Here is an 18,044-nt window from a genome sequence, read left to right on the forward strand (position 1 = left end):
GCAGGACAATTCCAATCCGGCCAATTACTGCCCCAGTCGACTCTCAATCATCAGCAAAGTGATGGAAGGTGTCGTCAACAGTGCTATCAAGTGGCACTTACACACTAATGATCTGTTCACCGATGCTCAATTTCGGTACCGCCAGGACCACTTGGCTCCAGACCTCATTACAGCCTTGGTCAAAATAGCAGAATTCCAGAGGTGAGGTGAGTGTGATTGCCCTTGACATCAAGGCAGTATTTAACCAAGTGTGGCATTAAGAAGCCCTAGTAACATTGAAGTCAACGGGAATCAGGTTGCAATCTCTCCACTGGCTAGAGTCATACCTAGCACAAAGGAAGATGGTTGTGCTTGTTGGAGGCCAATCATCTCAGCCCCAAGACATCGCTGCAGGAGTTCCTCAGGGCAGTGTCCTAGGCCCAACCATCTTCAGCTGCTTCATCAATGACCTTTCCTCCATCCTAAGGTCAGAAGTGGGGAGTGACGTAATAAAACTCACTACGCACTTGGTTTAAGTATAAAGCAAGGCTTTAATCAACTTGTTTCAAAACATGGAGGTCTAGTTTTCTTTCACTAGTTCCTGTTTACAAAATGTCCTGGGCAAGCTGGGCCCACGCCCGAGTATTTATACTCCTTGGACGGCGCCACCAGCTGGCTGTCCAGTGTTATTTCATGAGTCTTTCTTCATGGATCATAAGATTCATAACGGGGAGGTTCGCTGATGATTGCACAGTGTTCAATTCCATTTGCAACTCCTCAGACAATGAAGCGGTCTGTGCCTGCATGCAGTAAGACCTGGACAACATTCAGGCTTGAGCTGAAAAGTGGCAAGTAACATTCGCACCACGCAAGTGCTAGGCAATGACCATCTCTAATAAGAGATGGTCTAACCACCTCCCCATGACATTCAATGGCATTACCATCATCAAATCCCCCACCACCAATATCCTGGGGGTCACCATTGACCAGAAATTTAACTGGACCAGCCACATAAATACTATGGCTACAAGAGCAGGTCAGAGGCTGGGTATTCTGTGGCGAGTGACTCACCTCCTGATTGCCCAAAGCCTTTCCACGGACAAGGGCATGGGAACACCACCACCTTCAAGTTCGCCTCCAAGTCACACACCTTGGAAATATATCACCGTTCCTTCATAGTCGCTGGGTCAAAATCCTGGAACTCCCTAACTAACAGCATTGTGGGAGTTCCTTCACCACACTGAATGTAGGCGGTTCAAGAAGGCGGCTCACCACCACCTTCTCAAGGGCAATTAGGGATGGGCAATAAATGCTTGCCTTGCCAGCGACGCCCACATCCCGTGAATGAATAAATAAAAGCACTGGATAAAGATCAGGATTTTTCACTCACTATCCTGGAGAACTTGGTCAATTGTAAGGCTCGAACTGCAGCTTAGGGTAGTAACTTTGTCAACAGTTGATACTTGTTGCCTAAGCTCTCATGAAAAATGGCCATTTGGTTGAGGCACTGGATAGTTGCAAAAAACAAAAGCAAAAGCATAAATGGTGTACTTCATTTCAACCTCCCCGTGCAGAGTTATATAACTGAGTCCAGAATATGGTACCAGGGCTCAGCATAAACTGGACATTATATGGTCAGTATTGCTGCAATTCATGACTTTTTTTTGTGGAAAAAAAGGGTTTTTAAAAAATGAGACAGTACTGGATGGCTCCAAAGCACAATAATAAGTAACAAGAAATACAGCTTTGCCTGCATAACAGCCAGTGCATGTGTGAAGTGATTTGTGATGTTTCAATGATATGACATGGTGCTGTGTAAATGCAAGGACATGACTGCCAAATAAGCAAGTGTTCAAGTTTTTCCAGGAAAAAATAGCATTACCGTACATTTTTAAAGAGGTGCAGGAAGAGAGGGGCCTGGGGTGTGTGCACACACAAATCCTTTGAAGGTGGCGGGACAAGTTGAGAAGGCTGTTAAAAATTATATGGGATCCTTGGCTTTATAAATAACGGCATAGAATACAAAAGCAAGGAAGTTGTGCTAAACCTTTACTGGTTAGGCTTCAGCTGGCGTATTGTGTCCAATTCTGCATACCACAGTTTAGGAAGGATGTCAAGGCCTTGGAAAGGGTGCAAAGGAGATTTACTAGAATGCCAGGGATGAGGAATTTTAATTATGTGGAGACTAGAGAAGCTGGGATTGTTCTCCTGAGAGCAGAGAAGGTTAAGGGGAGATTGAATAGAGGTGTTCAAAATTATCAGAAGTTTTGATAGAGTAGATAGGAGTAGAGGGTCTCTTGTCTTATCTCCACGTGTTCTGGGTTGACCATATAAAAAGTGTGAAGGGCAGGCGTTCCTTATTTTATGTCATCTTTACGAGGGCAGATGTTCCTTATCTTATGTGCCATCTTTACAAAGTTTAAATTAAAACACCTTAATCCAGTATGGGCCATTGTTTTGTTTCCAAAAGACCAGCTTGTTGGAGCCATGCACCTTCTGTTTCAATAAGGTTATTTATTCAGGGTCAACAACTGTCTTATCTCAATAGCCAGAATTCTTTCATAGTTCGGTTTCTAAATTTCCAAACCCAGTTTGTCATGTTGTAATAAGGCCAGAATGCTTTCAGAAGATAGTGTATTTTTCTGAACAGGTTATATGGCTTATTCCTTCACACGCTAACCAGAGGACAGAGATTTAAGATAATCAGCAAAAGAACCAGGAGGAGAGATTTTTCACACAGCAAGTTGTTCTGATCTGGAATGCACTGCCTGAGGCAGGTTCAATAGCAACTATCAAAAAGGAATTGGATATGTACTTGAAAAGGAAAAAAATCCAGGGCTATGGGGAAAGAGCAGGTGAGTAGGACCAATTAGGTCGCTCTTCCCAAGAGCCGGCACAGGGACGATGGGCTGAATGACCTCCTTCTGTGTTGCATGACTCTATGATTAAAAAAAAGGTGTAGCTAATACTCCAAAATCAACTTTAAAAAAAAACTTTAAAAAACTTCCTCATCAGGCATAATTTGGTAACTAGCTGTATTCTATATATGTAACATACCTCAAAAATCAGGGAACAGGCACATCTTCATGGCCTATATATTCTCACCTAATCACTGACAAAATTATTTGAACAATTCTACAATTTCTTAGGCACTTTATATTATTCAGTTTATGAATTTGTTATCCTATCCTTCTCCCACTGCATTCTGTTGCTTACGATGTGGACATGTGTTATCAAAATAAATACAGTGACAGGACAGGGAGCAAATTTACTGCATTTTGTTGGTTTAAATAAGCATATGTGATGATCTGTCAACTTCTTCATCAATTGCAATGTTAGCACTGCCACACAAACAGTGTGAACTCAATAAAACAATACAAGAGGGACACTGGAGATTCAAAGTGTCAATGATTCATAGTAAAGTAATTTTTAAAAATGAATATAGCATTGTTAGTAGAATATTTCAATCTTCATTTCAAATTTTAAATAAAATTAAATTATTTTTGTCATTGATCCCCCCCAAATAAGACTGCTGGAGCAGAATTTTTGGAAAACAGCCAAGTAACTGTGTGAAATGACTGACAGGAGAGACAAATGTAGTGAAGATGAACACAAAGGATTCTGCAGACTAGATGTCCCATGGTGGATGGAGTGATTTAACTGGTGACTGACATAAGACAGCTGTGAGACAAGTGAAGCAAAATCATCTCCTTACAAAGTACACCAGTTGAACTACATCCAAAGGAATCAAGCTGCAATTGACTGCTGCTGAAGGAGCTGAAATGTTTCATGCTGTGCGACACAGCCTGTCTGATGACAGATGCACTTCAATGCAGGCTTGACCTAACCATTCAAGTGTGTAGTAATTTGGATATTGCACGAAAGCTGTACTCTGGGAAATGAGGGCATGGCAATCGTTTTATCCAACAGATTCAGTGCAGGCAATACCAATTGTTTCCAATGGTTGTACTATATTTGATAATGTTTGAGCGTGGAATGTCCTTTCGGTTTCCACAATGCAATGTGCTGCAAGTCAGCTTTGGGGTGGGACTGTAGAACTAGTAAGCGAGCTGATTTTGTCAGTTAAGAAGTCTTGTGCGTCATGCTGCTTTTCTCAGTGGTGTTGTTTAACCTCCCAATTAAATATGGAAGTCAAGAGGTTTTTCAAGAAATTCCTTCAAAGGAAAAACATTTTACTGCATTGTGTAGTGTATGTACGTTTAAGAGGAACTGTGTTTTTGAAGCCCCTGTATACTGTAGTACCAGTAGTGACCACTCGGGTATATAAGCCTGTGTAGCGTCTTGTGTAGTTAGTTCACCTCCAGACTTTGTTCAGTAAACACTTGTTAAATCTACTCCTGCATTCCGTGTCTCCATTAACACACGGATCTAACAGTGGCGACGAGTTAGAAACGAACTTACCTGCAATTCGGCAGCACCTCAAGGGGATCGATTCCTCAGACGAAGGTCGAAGCCAGAAGCAAGAAAAAAAGAGTGGTTTCACCAGCTAAACGGGCTGGTGGCAGGTAGTGCACTGATCCTTCCTGGGCTGCGGCGGGCTAGAGCTCGACCGGGTGGCACTGCAACGGGGCCGGGCAGCGAGTCGGGAAGCAGAAGCAAAGAGAGAGAGGGTGGAGCACTCAGGGCGCGGCCGGTGCTGCAAAGCAGGTCGGCATTCGGACCGAGCAGAGGGAGGGGAAAGTCCCAGAGGGTCCGCTCCACGACGGGAACGGTTCTCCAAGTAACGGAGAAACTATTGAAGCAATATATTTAAAAAAATAGAAATACCGCGAAAAGCTGCAGGTTGCAACGGGAACGGCGGAGAACAGCGTTGGCAGCAGCGGGAAAGCGCGGGAGGCGCCATCTTAACTCGGCGGGGAAGAAAGAAAAGCGCGGGAGGCGCCATTTTCATCCATCGGGGACGGAGGAAAAGCGCGGGAAGCGCCATTTTAGATTTTCAAGATGCCGAAGACTGGCAATATTACTGCGATAGTGATATAGAAGATTGGACCACATATGTGGAAAGAGTGGAGGTATATTGCAAGGCGAATGAAGTAGCGGATGATAAAAAGGCATCGGTACTTCTAAATCTGATGGGCGCAAGGACATACGAGCTGTTACGAAACTTGATCACTCCAGCCAAACCGATGGACAAGAATTTTAAGGAGATTGTTGATACCTTACAGGAGCACTTAAACCCAACACCGCTGCTGATAGCGGAACGATTCAAATTCTTCAGGAGGAATCAGCACAAGAATGAAAGTAACGCTGATTACCTCACCGAATTACGAAAGCTGTCAAAGCACTGCCAATTCGGGGCAGGACTGGCAGATTCTCTACGAGACAAATTCGTCTGCGGTCTCCTAAGCGAAGGAACACAGAAAAGACTACTTTGAGAAAGATTTGACACTGGGCAAGGCTTTCAGTGTGGCTGTATCATACGAAGCAGCAGCAAGAGGAGCTGCAGAGATACAGCAAAAGCCACAGGACTTTGGCACCCATGAAATGACACGGGGTTTCGAGAGATGTTATCGCTGCGGCAGATCCACCCATGACCAGAAGGACTGCTGGTTCAAGGACAAAGCATGCAGGCAATGCGGAAAGATGGGACACATTGCACGTGTATGCAGATCTGGAAAGAAATCCGCTGACAGTAAAAAGGTCAATAAGGAAAAGTACAGAAAGGTACAAATAATGACTGACAGTAGCTCCGAAGACCAGAAGAGCGATAGCGACTCCGGAAACAAGAGACTAAGCTGTCTCAAATTACATAATGTAATTGCCAAAGAAGATTACCAGACCATTTGGGTTACCCTCACGAAAGCGGGGTCCCCAGTCAAAATGGAGCTAGATACAGGATCAGCTCTGACCGTCATAAGTCGATGGGATTACGAGCGGCTATTTCCGCATATACCTTTGAAAGACACATCCATTATCTTGAAGACATATACGGGGCAGAAAGTATACCCCAGAGGGAAAATAAGGGTGCCTGTTGTATACAACGGCAAGGAAATACAGAAGTTGTATTTATACGTTCTGCAAGATGGTGGTCCACCGTTGTTGGGACGTGAATGGATCAGAAAGATACGTTTAGACTGGCACTCCATTCAGGCACTGATGGTGACCAGTAAGAAAAAAAACGATGATGACGTCATACCTGGACGATTAAAAGAAATCTTGGCTAACGCCAAAGAAGTGTTTCAACAGGAACTAGGAACCCTGAAAGGCGCCACCGCCTCAATAAAAGTGGAAGATGCGGCAATTCCCAAGTTTTTTAAGGCAAGGCCGGTGCCATACGCAATTCATCCAGCCGTCGAGGCAGAGCTGGAGAATTTGGAAAAAGCAGGCGTGTTATCCAAGGTAGATTGGAGCGAGTGGGCAACACCCATCGTCCCGGTCATGAAGAAAACGTTGAATAATGATAAATCTGAAGAACAGAGAAAAGTTCGCATCTGTGGGGACTTCAAGGTGACTGTAAACCCGGTTCTTCACACGGTACAGTATCCTCTTCCGAGGATAGAAGATATTTTCGCCTCACTATCCGGAGGGAAACGTTAAACCAAAATTGACTTCGCACAGGCATATCTACAGATGGAGGTTGAGGAGGCCTCTAAAAAGTATCTCACGATAAACACACACAAAGGCCTGTACCAGTACAATCGACTGGTTTTCGGAGTGGCATCAGCTCCGGCTATCTGGCAAAGAGCTATGGAGCAAGTCCTGCAAGGGATTCCGGGGACTCAATGCTACCTAGACGACATCCCTGTAACAGGAGAAAACGACAACGAGCACCTTGCCAACTTGGAGCAGGTGCTCACGAGGCTGAGAGAACGGGGCCTACGAGCAAATCGCCCCAAGTGCGAATTTTTCCAGAAACAAATATCATATTGTGGCCATGTCATTAACGAAGAAGGGTTGCATAAGTCACCTGAAAAAATTGAAGCGGTCGTAAAGGCCCCAGCGCCTGAAAATGCCTCACAATTAACGTCGTTCCTGGGATTAGTAAATTACTATCATAAATTTTTACCAAACTTGTCAACGGTTCTGCACCCTCTTAACGCACTGCTACAAACGGGAGTAATTTGGAAATGGAGCAAAGACTGTAAACGTGCCTTCCATAAATGCAAAGGCTTGATCACGTCCAGGGAAGTGTTGGCTCATTACAACCCATCACTGCCAATCAGACTGGCGTGCGATGCATCCCCTTACGGCGTGGGAGCGGTATTATCGCATAGATTCCCTGATGGCTCGGAGCGGCCGATAGCTTTTGCGTCACGCTCATTGAAGTCAGCTGAGCGTAACTATGCCCAGATCGACAGGGAGGCACTCAGCCTGGTGTAGGGGGTGAAGAAATTCAACCATTACCTACACGGACAAAAATTTACCTTGTTGACTGACCATCAACCCCTCGTCTCCATATTCAACCCTAAAAAGGGCGTTCCCATTATGACAGCGCAAAGGCTACAGAGGTGGTCCCTTTTCCTAGGGGCACACCAATATGACAGAATACAAAGGAACAAAACAGCATGGGAATGCTGACGGGTTATCGCGCCTACCGTTGCCAACGGTGGAAGAGGCGCCTACAGTGGACCCACTCGACCATAGTGGAATGTCTACCGGTGACAAATTCTACCATTGAAAAGGAAACGCGAAATGACCCGACTCTCTCACGAGTCTACGATTTAACGGTGAAGGGATGGCCAGCACATGGCGAACCACTGTTGCCAGCATTCTCGCAAAGAGGAGAACAGCTGTCAGTGTGCCGAGGAACCTTGATGTGTGGATCCAGAGTGGTGATTCCACCCAAACTCAAGGATAGAGTGCTAAAGGAGCTTCACGAGGGGCATCTGGGTGGAGTGAAAATGAAGAACTTAGCCAGAGCGTTTGTGTGTTGGCCAGGTATCAATGGAGACATTGAAGAAATGACCAAGAGCTGTCTAGGATGCCAGAAGGTCCAAAACGCCCCACCACAAGCCCCTCTACGTCCATGGGAGTGGCCCTCATCTCCATGGCAAAGGGTACATATCGACTTTGCTGGTCCATTTATGGACTCAATGTTCTTAATCGCGGTGGATGCACACTCCAAGTGGCCGGAGGTAATAAAGATGTCCTCCACCACCACGGGAAAAACCATCACAGTATTAAGGACCATATTCGCCAGGAATGGGCTGCCTGAACAGATCTGTTCTGATAATGGACCGCAATTTGTATCCGAAGAATTCAGGAAGTTCTTAAAAAACAATGGGGTTAAGCACTGCACGTCCGCCCCATACCATCCCGCCACCAATGGATTGGCTGAAAGGTTTGTCCAGACCTTCAAGAAGGCCATAAAGGCCATGGGTAATGAAGACATAAATCTACAGCATAAGGTAGATAACTTCTTGTTTGCGTACAGGAATGCAACACATGTGGTTTCAAACCAAACCCCCGCCATGATGTTTTTCAATAGAAGCCTAAGATGCCGGCTTGATTTGGTCAAGCCAAACGTCAGAAGGGACGTAGAGAACCGGCAATTTCAAAGCATGAATGAAAGGCCAACTAGAACCTTCCAGATAGGTCAACCAGTTTTGGCCCGGGACTACCGTACCGAGAAATGGCAGCCTGGAACTATTTGCACACGACTAGGACTGCTGATGTATACCGTGGACATTGGAGAAAGCATAATAAGGCGCCACGCTGACCAGATCATAGAGTCATCCGAAAAAGGACAACCTACACCACAACTCTATACGTCTAGTGATGAAGCAGAGATACCCATAGTATCTACCTCTGATCCGGTGATACTGGAACCAGATGAACCCGACACTGGCATTGAAGCCGAATCGACCTTGCCAAAAGAACCTACTACATCACCGAGGAGTCAGGAAGCCTCCAGAGAGACTGAATTTGTAATTGATTAACTTCAGCAAATGTGTATATTATTGTTCTTGTAAAAGTGTTATTTAATGATTACTTAAAATGTTATGTACTATTTATCTAAAAGGGGAGGAATTGTAGTGTATGTACCTTTTTAAGAGGAACTATGTTTTTGAAGCCCCTGTATACTGTAGTACCAGTGGTGACCACTCGGGTATATAAGCCTGTGTAGCGTCTTGTGTAGTTAGTTCACCTCCAGACTTTGTTCAGTAAACACTTGTTAAATCAACTCCTGCATTCCGTGTCTCCATTAACACACGGATCTAACACATTGGTCAGGTTTGTAAGACTTAAACCAAGTTATCAGCTGTGCCTGTTCTGTTAAAGAACCATATTGCACACTGCTCATTGTATATAATATACAATACTGCAAAGAAGGAAACTGCAAAATTGAGCTAGGACTGAAATCAAAACTGCTGCAGGTTTTTTAAAATTTGTTTATGGGATGTGGGTGTCGCTGGCAAGGCCAGCATTTATTGCCCGTCCCTAATTGCCCTTGAGAAGCTGGTGGTGAGCCGCCTTCTTGAACCGCTGCAGTCCATGCGGTTAAGGTACTCCCACAGAGCTGTAAGGGAGGGAGTTCCAGGATTTTGACCCAGTGACGATGAAGGTGCAGCCATTTTTTCCTGTTTGACGACAAGAATTGAAAGTGATCTTTGATTTATACTGAACAGAATTTCAAACAGCACCAAGACATGTGCCAACAGGATGGTCCTCCCTAAATCCAATCATTGATGCAATCCTAAAGAGATTTTCAATCAGAATTTTATTTTACATTTAAGGTGAAGGGAAAAGAAACAAAGATAATTTGACAATCTTTTTAATAAAAGTAGAGAAGGAATTCTGTTCATTTTTTGCACGGTTCTGTGTACTTGACATAGGGGGAAAAATTCAGTTGTTTGCACCTCCCGTTAGCGCCTTAAGAGGGCGCTAATGGAGCGCAAAGCAACTAGTCCCCGGGCGCAGTGATGTTTGCACCGCTCGCAAAATTAACTAGACATTTTGCGGCAGCGCTAAACACTACCGCCACGATCTCCTGCGCCGGCAGATTGTGAAGTCAGTCAAGTGCGCAACGCCCCGGACCGGAAATTGAGTGGCGCCCCCTGCCTTACCGCCTGCCGCTAGCAACGACAGGTTGAGGGGAGCATTATGCTGTCAGAAAGGGACTAGGGGAGCGCTATTTAAAGGCGACCGCTTCCTGCCTTTTTTTGTCGGTGACATTTTTGCACCACGCATTCTGAGAGAGAGAGAGAGAGAGAGAGAAAGAGCGAGAGAGAGGCTTCTGGAGAGATTCAATGCTGTGTGAAGGAGTTTTGAGTACTGAGCAGCACTTTGCAGGTTTATTTTGATTTGCCCTTCCTTGCTTCGCCAGCGCTCTGAGGTAGCGCCTCGCTCCTCGGCCTTTGCACCTTAAGACAGGTGCTAAGCGCCTGATTTAGCGCTCCAATCACCTCCAGGGGCGATAAAAGCCAAGTTTGGTGTCGGAGGCGCTAATTAGTGCCAGGCGCTAAACTTTGCGCACGGCCGATAATGGCACCCCAAACGGGGCGTTACTGAATTTTCCCCCCATAATTTACTACTTGAAACATCGTATCTCCAACAAGAGCTCGGAAATCACAAGTTCTTTGCAGGAAAATCTAGAGGGCTGATTTAACGATGGCCCGGATTTTGCTTTCAGTGGTGAAGGAACGACGCTTGCCTTTCACCTCGCTGACAGCTGCCCACAACGTTTTTGCGGGCTTTAGAGTGCAGACATTTTCTAATCCGGCCTTCTACAGGGCATCTGTGGCGTCTGTGAGCAGGGCAAAAAATAGTGCGTCTCTTCAACCAGATTGAAGAATCCTCACTGAGACACGCAGGGCTGGATTTTACCAGCCCTGAGGAGGCGGGACTGCCGGGAAAATGGCAGAAACTGGGAGTGGGTACCGACCCCGTTCCCAACCCGCCTCTGTGCCATCTTCCCAGGAGGCGAATCCCCGAGTCACGCAGGGACCCGTCTCCAAGGCGGGAAGGGGATTAGAGCCAATTAACTGCCTGTTAACAGGTAGTTAACAAGCAGTTTTGAGGTTTTTCCCCATTTTACATCTGCAATTGCAGGCTTCCCGACAGTTGCGAACCTCGCCAGGGTCAGCGAGGCGAGCAGTGGGTCTGCGGGGGTGAGAGGGGTCGAAATGTCAGCTGTAGCGGTGAGTGATGGGTGCAAGAGTGTAAAGTGTTAGAAAAAGGTTACTTACCTTTGCTTCTTCCTGCAGGCTTCAACCCTTGGGGATCCGGATGTGCCTCATCTCAACGGCAGAGATGACAGAATAGCTGCTGCATTCTCGTGCTGCAGCCATCTGCTTTCTGCTGGGGAGAGGTGTCTTGGTGAACCTTTGTGCAAGAGCTCACCTTAGAACAGAGATTGTCAGTGTTTGATAGCTTCTCAAAGCTGTCAAACGCTGACAATTCATCTAAAAGTTTTGAGACAGATGAAGCGTCATAAGCTGACGTCATGTCACCAGCTTTCCCTTAATTGGCCGGCCGGTAAGCCCGCAGGACGGGCTTAACAAGGCCAATCAAGGGAAAATAGCGTGGGTTGGTCAGACGTCGCTGGGGGCAGGACTGAAACCCGGAAACCAGAAGTCCCGCCTCCAGTACGTTTCCATTGACAAAATCCAGCCTGCAGAGTCTAAACCAGGAAGTTTAAAAAAAATTAAATCACGGGATGTGGGCATCACTGGCAAGGCTAGCGTTTATTGCCCATCCCTAATTGCCCTTGAGAAGGTGGTGGTGAGCTGTCATTTCAGAGGATGGCAGATTTTCTTCCCTAAAGGACATTAGTGAACCAGATGGGTTTTTACAACACTCCGCTTTTTTTTTTTTAAATTCCAGATTTATTTAATTAACTGAATTTAAATTCACTAGCTGCCATGGTGGGATTTCAACTCATGTCTCCGGATGCCTCTGGATTACAAGTCCAGTAACATAACCACTATGCTATCGTACCCCTATATAAAAGTATAAAGCAGGAAATCTACATTAGATTTAAATTATGTAGATAAAGTGAAATGAAGATTGGAAAATACAAATGGAATTAAGGGAGAGATAAAAGAGACAGACAGAAAAAGTTAAAAAAAAATTCTTGAGGGAATGAGACACCATACTTGTAAAATTAATTTTTCAGGGCCAGAGAGGTTGTTCGGCAGCAATTATCGCTTTTTACGCCGTTAAACACTCACTTACTCCTGAATGCACCAGCCCTAACCTTTTCAGCCATCTTTAGTGGGGAACTCATGGGCAAGTACCCTAAGTTCGCACTGTTGCATTCATTTCAGTGCCGAGTCTATCGGTGAGGACTGCAACAGCGCATCCTGTGGAGGAGCAGGGTATCTCTGACAGCAACTTCCAGGTTTCCGCATTTAACTGGGCACGTGCGGACGGCAGATGTTGCTGTCTGATTTACCCTGTTACAACGGTGAGTGCTATTAGCCTCACCATTATTCCTACCGCAAAATCCGGGCCGATATGTTCTCTGGAGGCATGAAAAGGAAAATCATGACAAATCTTCAAAGGGATGATTGTGGAAAGCTTGGGAAGGGTTTCTCACTTGTCCTCAATACAGCCCATTAACTCTTTTGATGAGGCACTTTACAACCTTCTGGATTTTCAGACAGCAGGTGCTGGTAATGATTCTGCTGTTGCCATTTACACCTCCTCTAGACCCATCTTTTGTTTCTTTACTTGTCCCATTACCATCCCCTTTTGCCTTTCACCATCATCCTTTTTGTCATTTAATCACTCCTGCTTTCCACCCTATCACAGTCCGTCCCTTTTGTTCTTTCCTCCCTGCTGCCCTTTCCCTGCCTCTGTACTTGCTTAAAAACTGTTACATCTCTAACATTTCCCAGTTCTGATGAAAGGTCATCGACCTGAAACGTTGACTCTGTTTCTCTCTCCACAGATGCCGCCTGACCTGCTGAGTATTTCCAGCGTTTTCTGTTTTTATTATATAAGCAATTTACATGGCTCACTTGGATATTGATATTTCAGAAAAAGCCACCTCCTTGTCTGGTTTACAAGTGTTCAACTATTCAAACTGAATACATGCCTCAAATTCTTTGTGATAAGGTGCTTGTCCAGCTAAGAGCAAGCAGGATTGCAAAGGCAGGGTTTCTAAACTGATTAAACCCGAGTAAGGGAGTGACAAAGAGGGGAAAAATTTGAGAGAAAGAAAAACACACACACAGACGCAGATGTTTTCTGCATGGACTAACAGAGCTGGGCTTCAATTGCTGCAAACTATTTTGCTCTCCCTGATGGCTCTGAGCTTAACCATTCCGTAGTTGAGCCATAGAAACTGGGATGGTCCTAGATTTGAGCTGGTGAAATAATTGATCACAGCCACAGCAGCTAAACCTTTTCAAAAGATAATTTAAACACCAAATCTGGAGATGCACGTGTATGGATGTTGGTCAAGGACAGCATTGGGCTCAGCTGTGATGGGCCTCTCCACCTGCTGACAACTCACTGTCGAAGCTCATACATGAATAATGGCCACTTGGGCAGAGTGTGGAACTTGACTCTGGGTGAGGACTTGACGCTTTCAGGGCAGATGGCAAAAAGAAGAAAACTGGTAGAGAAAGTGGGAGATAATTTTTTTTAAGCCTGTAAATCTCACTTGAAAGCCACTAGAAGTTTTAATTTAAATTATCTGTATGTTTAGGCTGGCCTTGGATTCAATCACACCAATGGAAATATATTATTATACTTCTGTTACAAGTATGAAAGCAAAATGCAAAACACAGCATCTTCATACAACATTCATATTTTCATGGCTTTCATTTTGGGATCATTCCAAAATATTTCAAACAACACAAACCACCATTTTATGGCATTTGTAATTGTCTGTCTGTTTGGGGATGTCAGTGCGTGATATTGTTTTCACTTTCACTGGTGTGGAAGATCAAAAGGAAAGCATGTGGAAATGCCAACAATGCCCACCAAACAAACACGGCCACTGAATTTCAGAGACTAAAAATGGCTTTACACAAACCCATTTCATGCCTCACTTGATAGCTTTTGATATGTCACGAAGTCTGATCCTGTCTTAAAGCCCCAGGGATATAGGCTCTGTGGTGTGTTCAACTATCTGTACTTAACTTTATGCTTAAAGTTTAAATGTCTCTCAGTGACATCCATGAAATGTTGCTAGTAGTGCTGAGAATACAGAATAGTTCAGGAAACTAATGCAACAGCAAAAAAATTAACTAAATTACATTCCAAGTTGGCCGCTAATATATAAAATTACCATCTACGCACATTTTTGAAAAGTTTCATATCAGGCTTATTTTTGCTTTACAAACATACATAACCAATTTTGATATGTTACTCCATACAATTTGTTTAAATGGTGTGCAATTGGTTTCACTTTATCGCCATGAACCTTATTTTTTAAATGTTGCAACTGACAGTGTTACATTATCATAGGAGTTATACTTTCCGCTCATAAGTATAATCAGTCTTGTATGTAAGAAACAAATCTAAGATTACACTTCTCTTACAAGTATGGCATTTCAGGTCAAGATAGTGCCAGAGAAGTGCTCAGTTGGAGTCAGCGCAACACAATCTGCAGGTGCCTAACTCACATAACTGCATCAGTATTGTTTTTCATTCATAGAACAGCATCAAATCAGGGGTTGCAAGTCATTCTATAAACCAGTGCCAGGCTCACAACAATAGTTACATAATTAAATGATCCTATGGATCAGTCCTACAAGTGATACACGGACTTTCAGACAAATTGTAGCAAAATCAGGGGTCAATTATAGGTTTTACCTACATTTACTATAGCAACTAAAATGAAAGGGGACCGGTGTGTTTTTACAGGATAAAATTTGAGCACCTACATTGTATAATGTACATGAACCATTAGAACCCCCCATAACAGTACTAGCTGCACCCTTAAAAATCGTTATATTAGTGACTCAAAGTAAGGCCTGAAAAAGGAGTTTCTGTAAACCATAAGTTCATTCTCTACTTTTTTGAAAAGAACAAACAAACATGAGTGTTTTGTAACAGAAGACAAGGGCACACTTTAATTGCATAAAGGACAGATGAAGAAGTTCCCAGGTTCGATTCCTGGTCTGTGCGGAGTGACCCGATATGGGATAGTGGTACGGGTATTACAATTGACTTGGCACTGTGGGCTTGGCGGGGGTCGCAGGAGCATTTCCACTTCTGATTACAATCCAGGGACCACTACTTGAAGTGCGGATATGTGCATGACAAGCAAGAACATGATTGGGCCCAGCTGCTCTCCACTGGCAAATAGCTTGCAGACATTCACAGTCTTGGCTCACATATGGAGAATGGCTATTTGGGCAAGATACTGGCACCTGTGGAACCATACTACAGCATGATTCAACAACTTCTGGAGAGAAAGGGGGGGAAAAAAAGAGACTTGCATTTATATAGCACCTTTTACAACCTCAGGATGTCCCAAATTACTTTACAGCCAAAAGTACTTTTGAAGTGTAGTCACTGCTGTAATGTAGGAAACGTGGCAGCCAATTAGCGCACAGCAAGTCCCACAAACAGCAATATGATCATGATCATTTGTTTTAGGTGTTGGTGGAGGGTAAATATTGACCAGGACTTCCCTGTTCGTCTTTGAAATAGCGCCATGGGATCTTTTACATCCAGCTGCGAGGGCAGACGGGGCCTCAGTTTAGCATATCATCTGAAAGACGGCACCGCCGACAATGCAGCACACCCTCAATACTGCACCAAAGTGTCAGCCTAGATTTTGTGCTCAAGTCCCTGTAGTGGGACTTGGGCCCACAACCTCTGACTCAGAGGAGAGAGTGTTGCCACTGAGCCAAGGCTGCCCGATGGGGGAAAAATAAGGGAATGCATTGTCTGGTCAGAAAAACAAAAATAAATTACTGTCAGAAGGTTTAATTGCTGCAATATTGTATGATGATTTCATGGAATTTACAGAAACTATTTTAAAGTAATTATGCATTAAACAGTGCATCTGAACCATGATTAACTGGGGGGGGGGGGGGGGCGGGCACCACATTTAAAAAATAAAATATTTACCATTCTAAGTGGTATTACGTTTACATTAATGGTCCTGAATTTCCGACCCCCACGGATGCAGACGAGGTGTGTACGCGCAAGTTTCGGGTTTAGGCATGCAAAACGCATGCCCAAGAAAAGTGCCTCTGCGGGTGGAGAGTTGCACAATTTGCTCAACTTCCGCCCGCTGAAAGGCCTTAGAATTCTTACGCCTGGTAAAAGCAGGCGTAAGGCCTGCATTTACCAGCATAAGAGTTTTTAAAAAATAAGATTTTATCACTCACTTATAAATTAAAAATCCTGTCCAATAAGGTAAGGTTATATTAAGCCCCATTAAAATATATTTTAAAAAATTCAATTTTTTTTTTAAACAAATTAAATGCCATTTTTAATTCATATATTATATATGTAATGGTTTTTCTTTATTTATCTCAGTGTGTTAGTGCATTTTTGTAGTCATCCCCATTCATACTTTTGACAGTTCCATGCGTACAGAACTGTCAAAAGTATGAAGGGGGGTTCCCTTTTTCCATTGGTTGAGCTGGCCCACGTGATCCCAGGGGCATTGCGAACGGCATGCGCCCCTGGGATATGTGAGCCTCTGCGCATTTCAAAGAGCAGAGGCCAAGAATTGGAAGCCTCTGTATATCCGGGACCAGCAGGTAGGTTCGTAGAATTTTTCTGATCGGAGGCATCCGCCCGCAGGAAGCCTCAGATCAGAAATTCAGGGCCAATATCTTGTGCATTGAGCAGCACGGTAAAGTAATTGCAAAAATAACCTTGCTACTGTTTCTGTTCCTCAAATTCCAGCTTGTTTGCACAACTGCCCAGCAGATGGCACTGTATAGCTTTCTTATCTGATGCAACTTTTAGACACAAAATGGTCAGGGCCACTAGTTTGCTTGGTCTGTAAACATTCAGGGGTTAGAGAGGGATTTCCAAGATTTTTAGCCCCCACAATTGGTCTAGGGTTTCTATCTCTTTTTTTTTGCCTCTCCCAGGACGTTACGTAGCTGCTGGTGGGTTGGAGTGCGGTGATGGGGGTCACGCTGTTAAGTTGCACCAGGACAGTATGGGCCAGGCTTGGTGAACCAGCTATTTTTTTTCCTGCCTCTCATTTTTATGTTTGTAACACCAATCCCATGGATCTGAACAACTGACATTATAAAAAGGAAAAATTTGCAGGGCTGTAGGGAAAGAGCAGGGGAGTGGGACTAATTGGATAGCTCTTTCAAAAGAGCCAGCGCAGGTATGATGAACTGAATGGCCTCCTTCTGTGCTGTGATTACAGTGTACCTAATTCTTGAAAAAGTAAGAAAAAAAAAACTTAATCCAATTGTTAAACTCCCGTTAAAACTCCCTGATCCTGGAGTTTGACAAAGGCTGTCTGATTCTATCATTTTAGCATGAAGTACTGAATCGCACAATTCAAAATGAGTTAACACTAAACCTTTTCAAAAGATAATTTAAACACCAAATCTAAATTTCTTTGGGACCAAGTAACAAACAGGTTAGGATAATGAACTCGCCTCATATCCTGGGTGAGTGAGATCTTTAAGGGAGGCATGGCAGGACCATCAAATTTTCTCCTCTCTTGATCCTGGATGATTCCTACGGATAACAACAAAATGTGAAATCATTTGGAATTTTCACACATTTACAGCCCCATTTCTGTACCATACATCCTTTTTCCGTTGGCACCAACCACACTGATTTACTGCAATGAGGTATGGTAGTGTCATAATGGGCTACGGTAGTGCGGTGATTGTTACTGGACTGGTAATCCAGAAGCCTGGACTAAATAATCTGATCTGAATTTGAGTTGTTAAAAAAAAAAAAAATCTGGAAATAAAATACTTGTATTACTAAAAGTGAACATGAAGCTGTCGGATTGTCGTAAAAACCCAACTGGTTCACTGGCATTCTTTAGGGAAGAAAAGCTGCCGTCCTTACCCAGAGAAAAAAAAGTTATCACCTAAAACATTTATCCATCTTTCTCTTTCAAATATTCACAAGATAATTGCAGTCACGGAAGGCCATTTGGCCCATCTGAATTTATCCATCCAGAGAGACCCGAATGTCACCCACTA

At 44.1% G+C, this 18,044-nt stretch overlaps 1 protein-coding gene across 5 annotated transcripts in view; it reads right to left on the reverse strand.

The window, feature by feature from the left end:
- Positions 1 to 18,044, reverse strand: part of LOC147107010 (DENN domain-containing protein 5A-like) — a 239,324-nt gene that overhangs the window by 54,633 nt on the left and 166,647 nt on the right. For all 5 annotated transcript variants that reach the window (XM_086007967.1, XM_086007963.1, XM_086007965.1 and 2 more), the window contains one exon: positions 17,484 to 17,565. In XM_086007967.1, coding sequence (XP_085864093.1) covers positions 17,484 to 17,565 — 82 coding nt within the window. The remainder of the gene's footprint in view (positions 1 to 17,483; positions 17,566 to 18,044) is intronic.

This window comes from Somniosus microcephalus, chromosome 15 (assembly GCF_052327205.1).
Source record: "Somniosus microcephalus isolate GS21.2 chromosome 15, FLI_Smic_1.0, whole genome shotgun sequence".
NCBI classification, from domain to species: domain Eukaryota; kingdom Metazoa; phylum Chordata; class Chondrichthyes; order Squaliformes; family Somniosidae; genus Somniosus; species Somniosus microcephalus.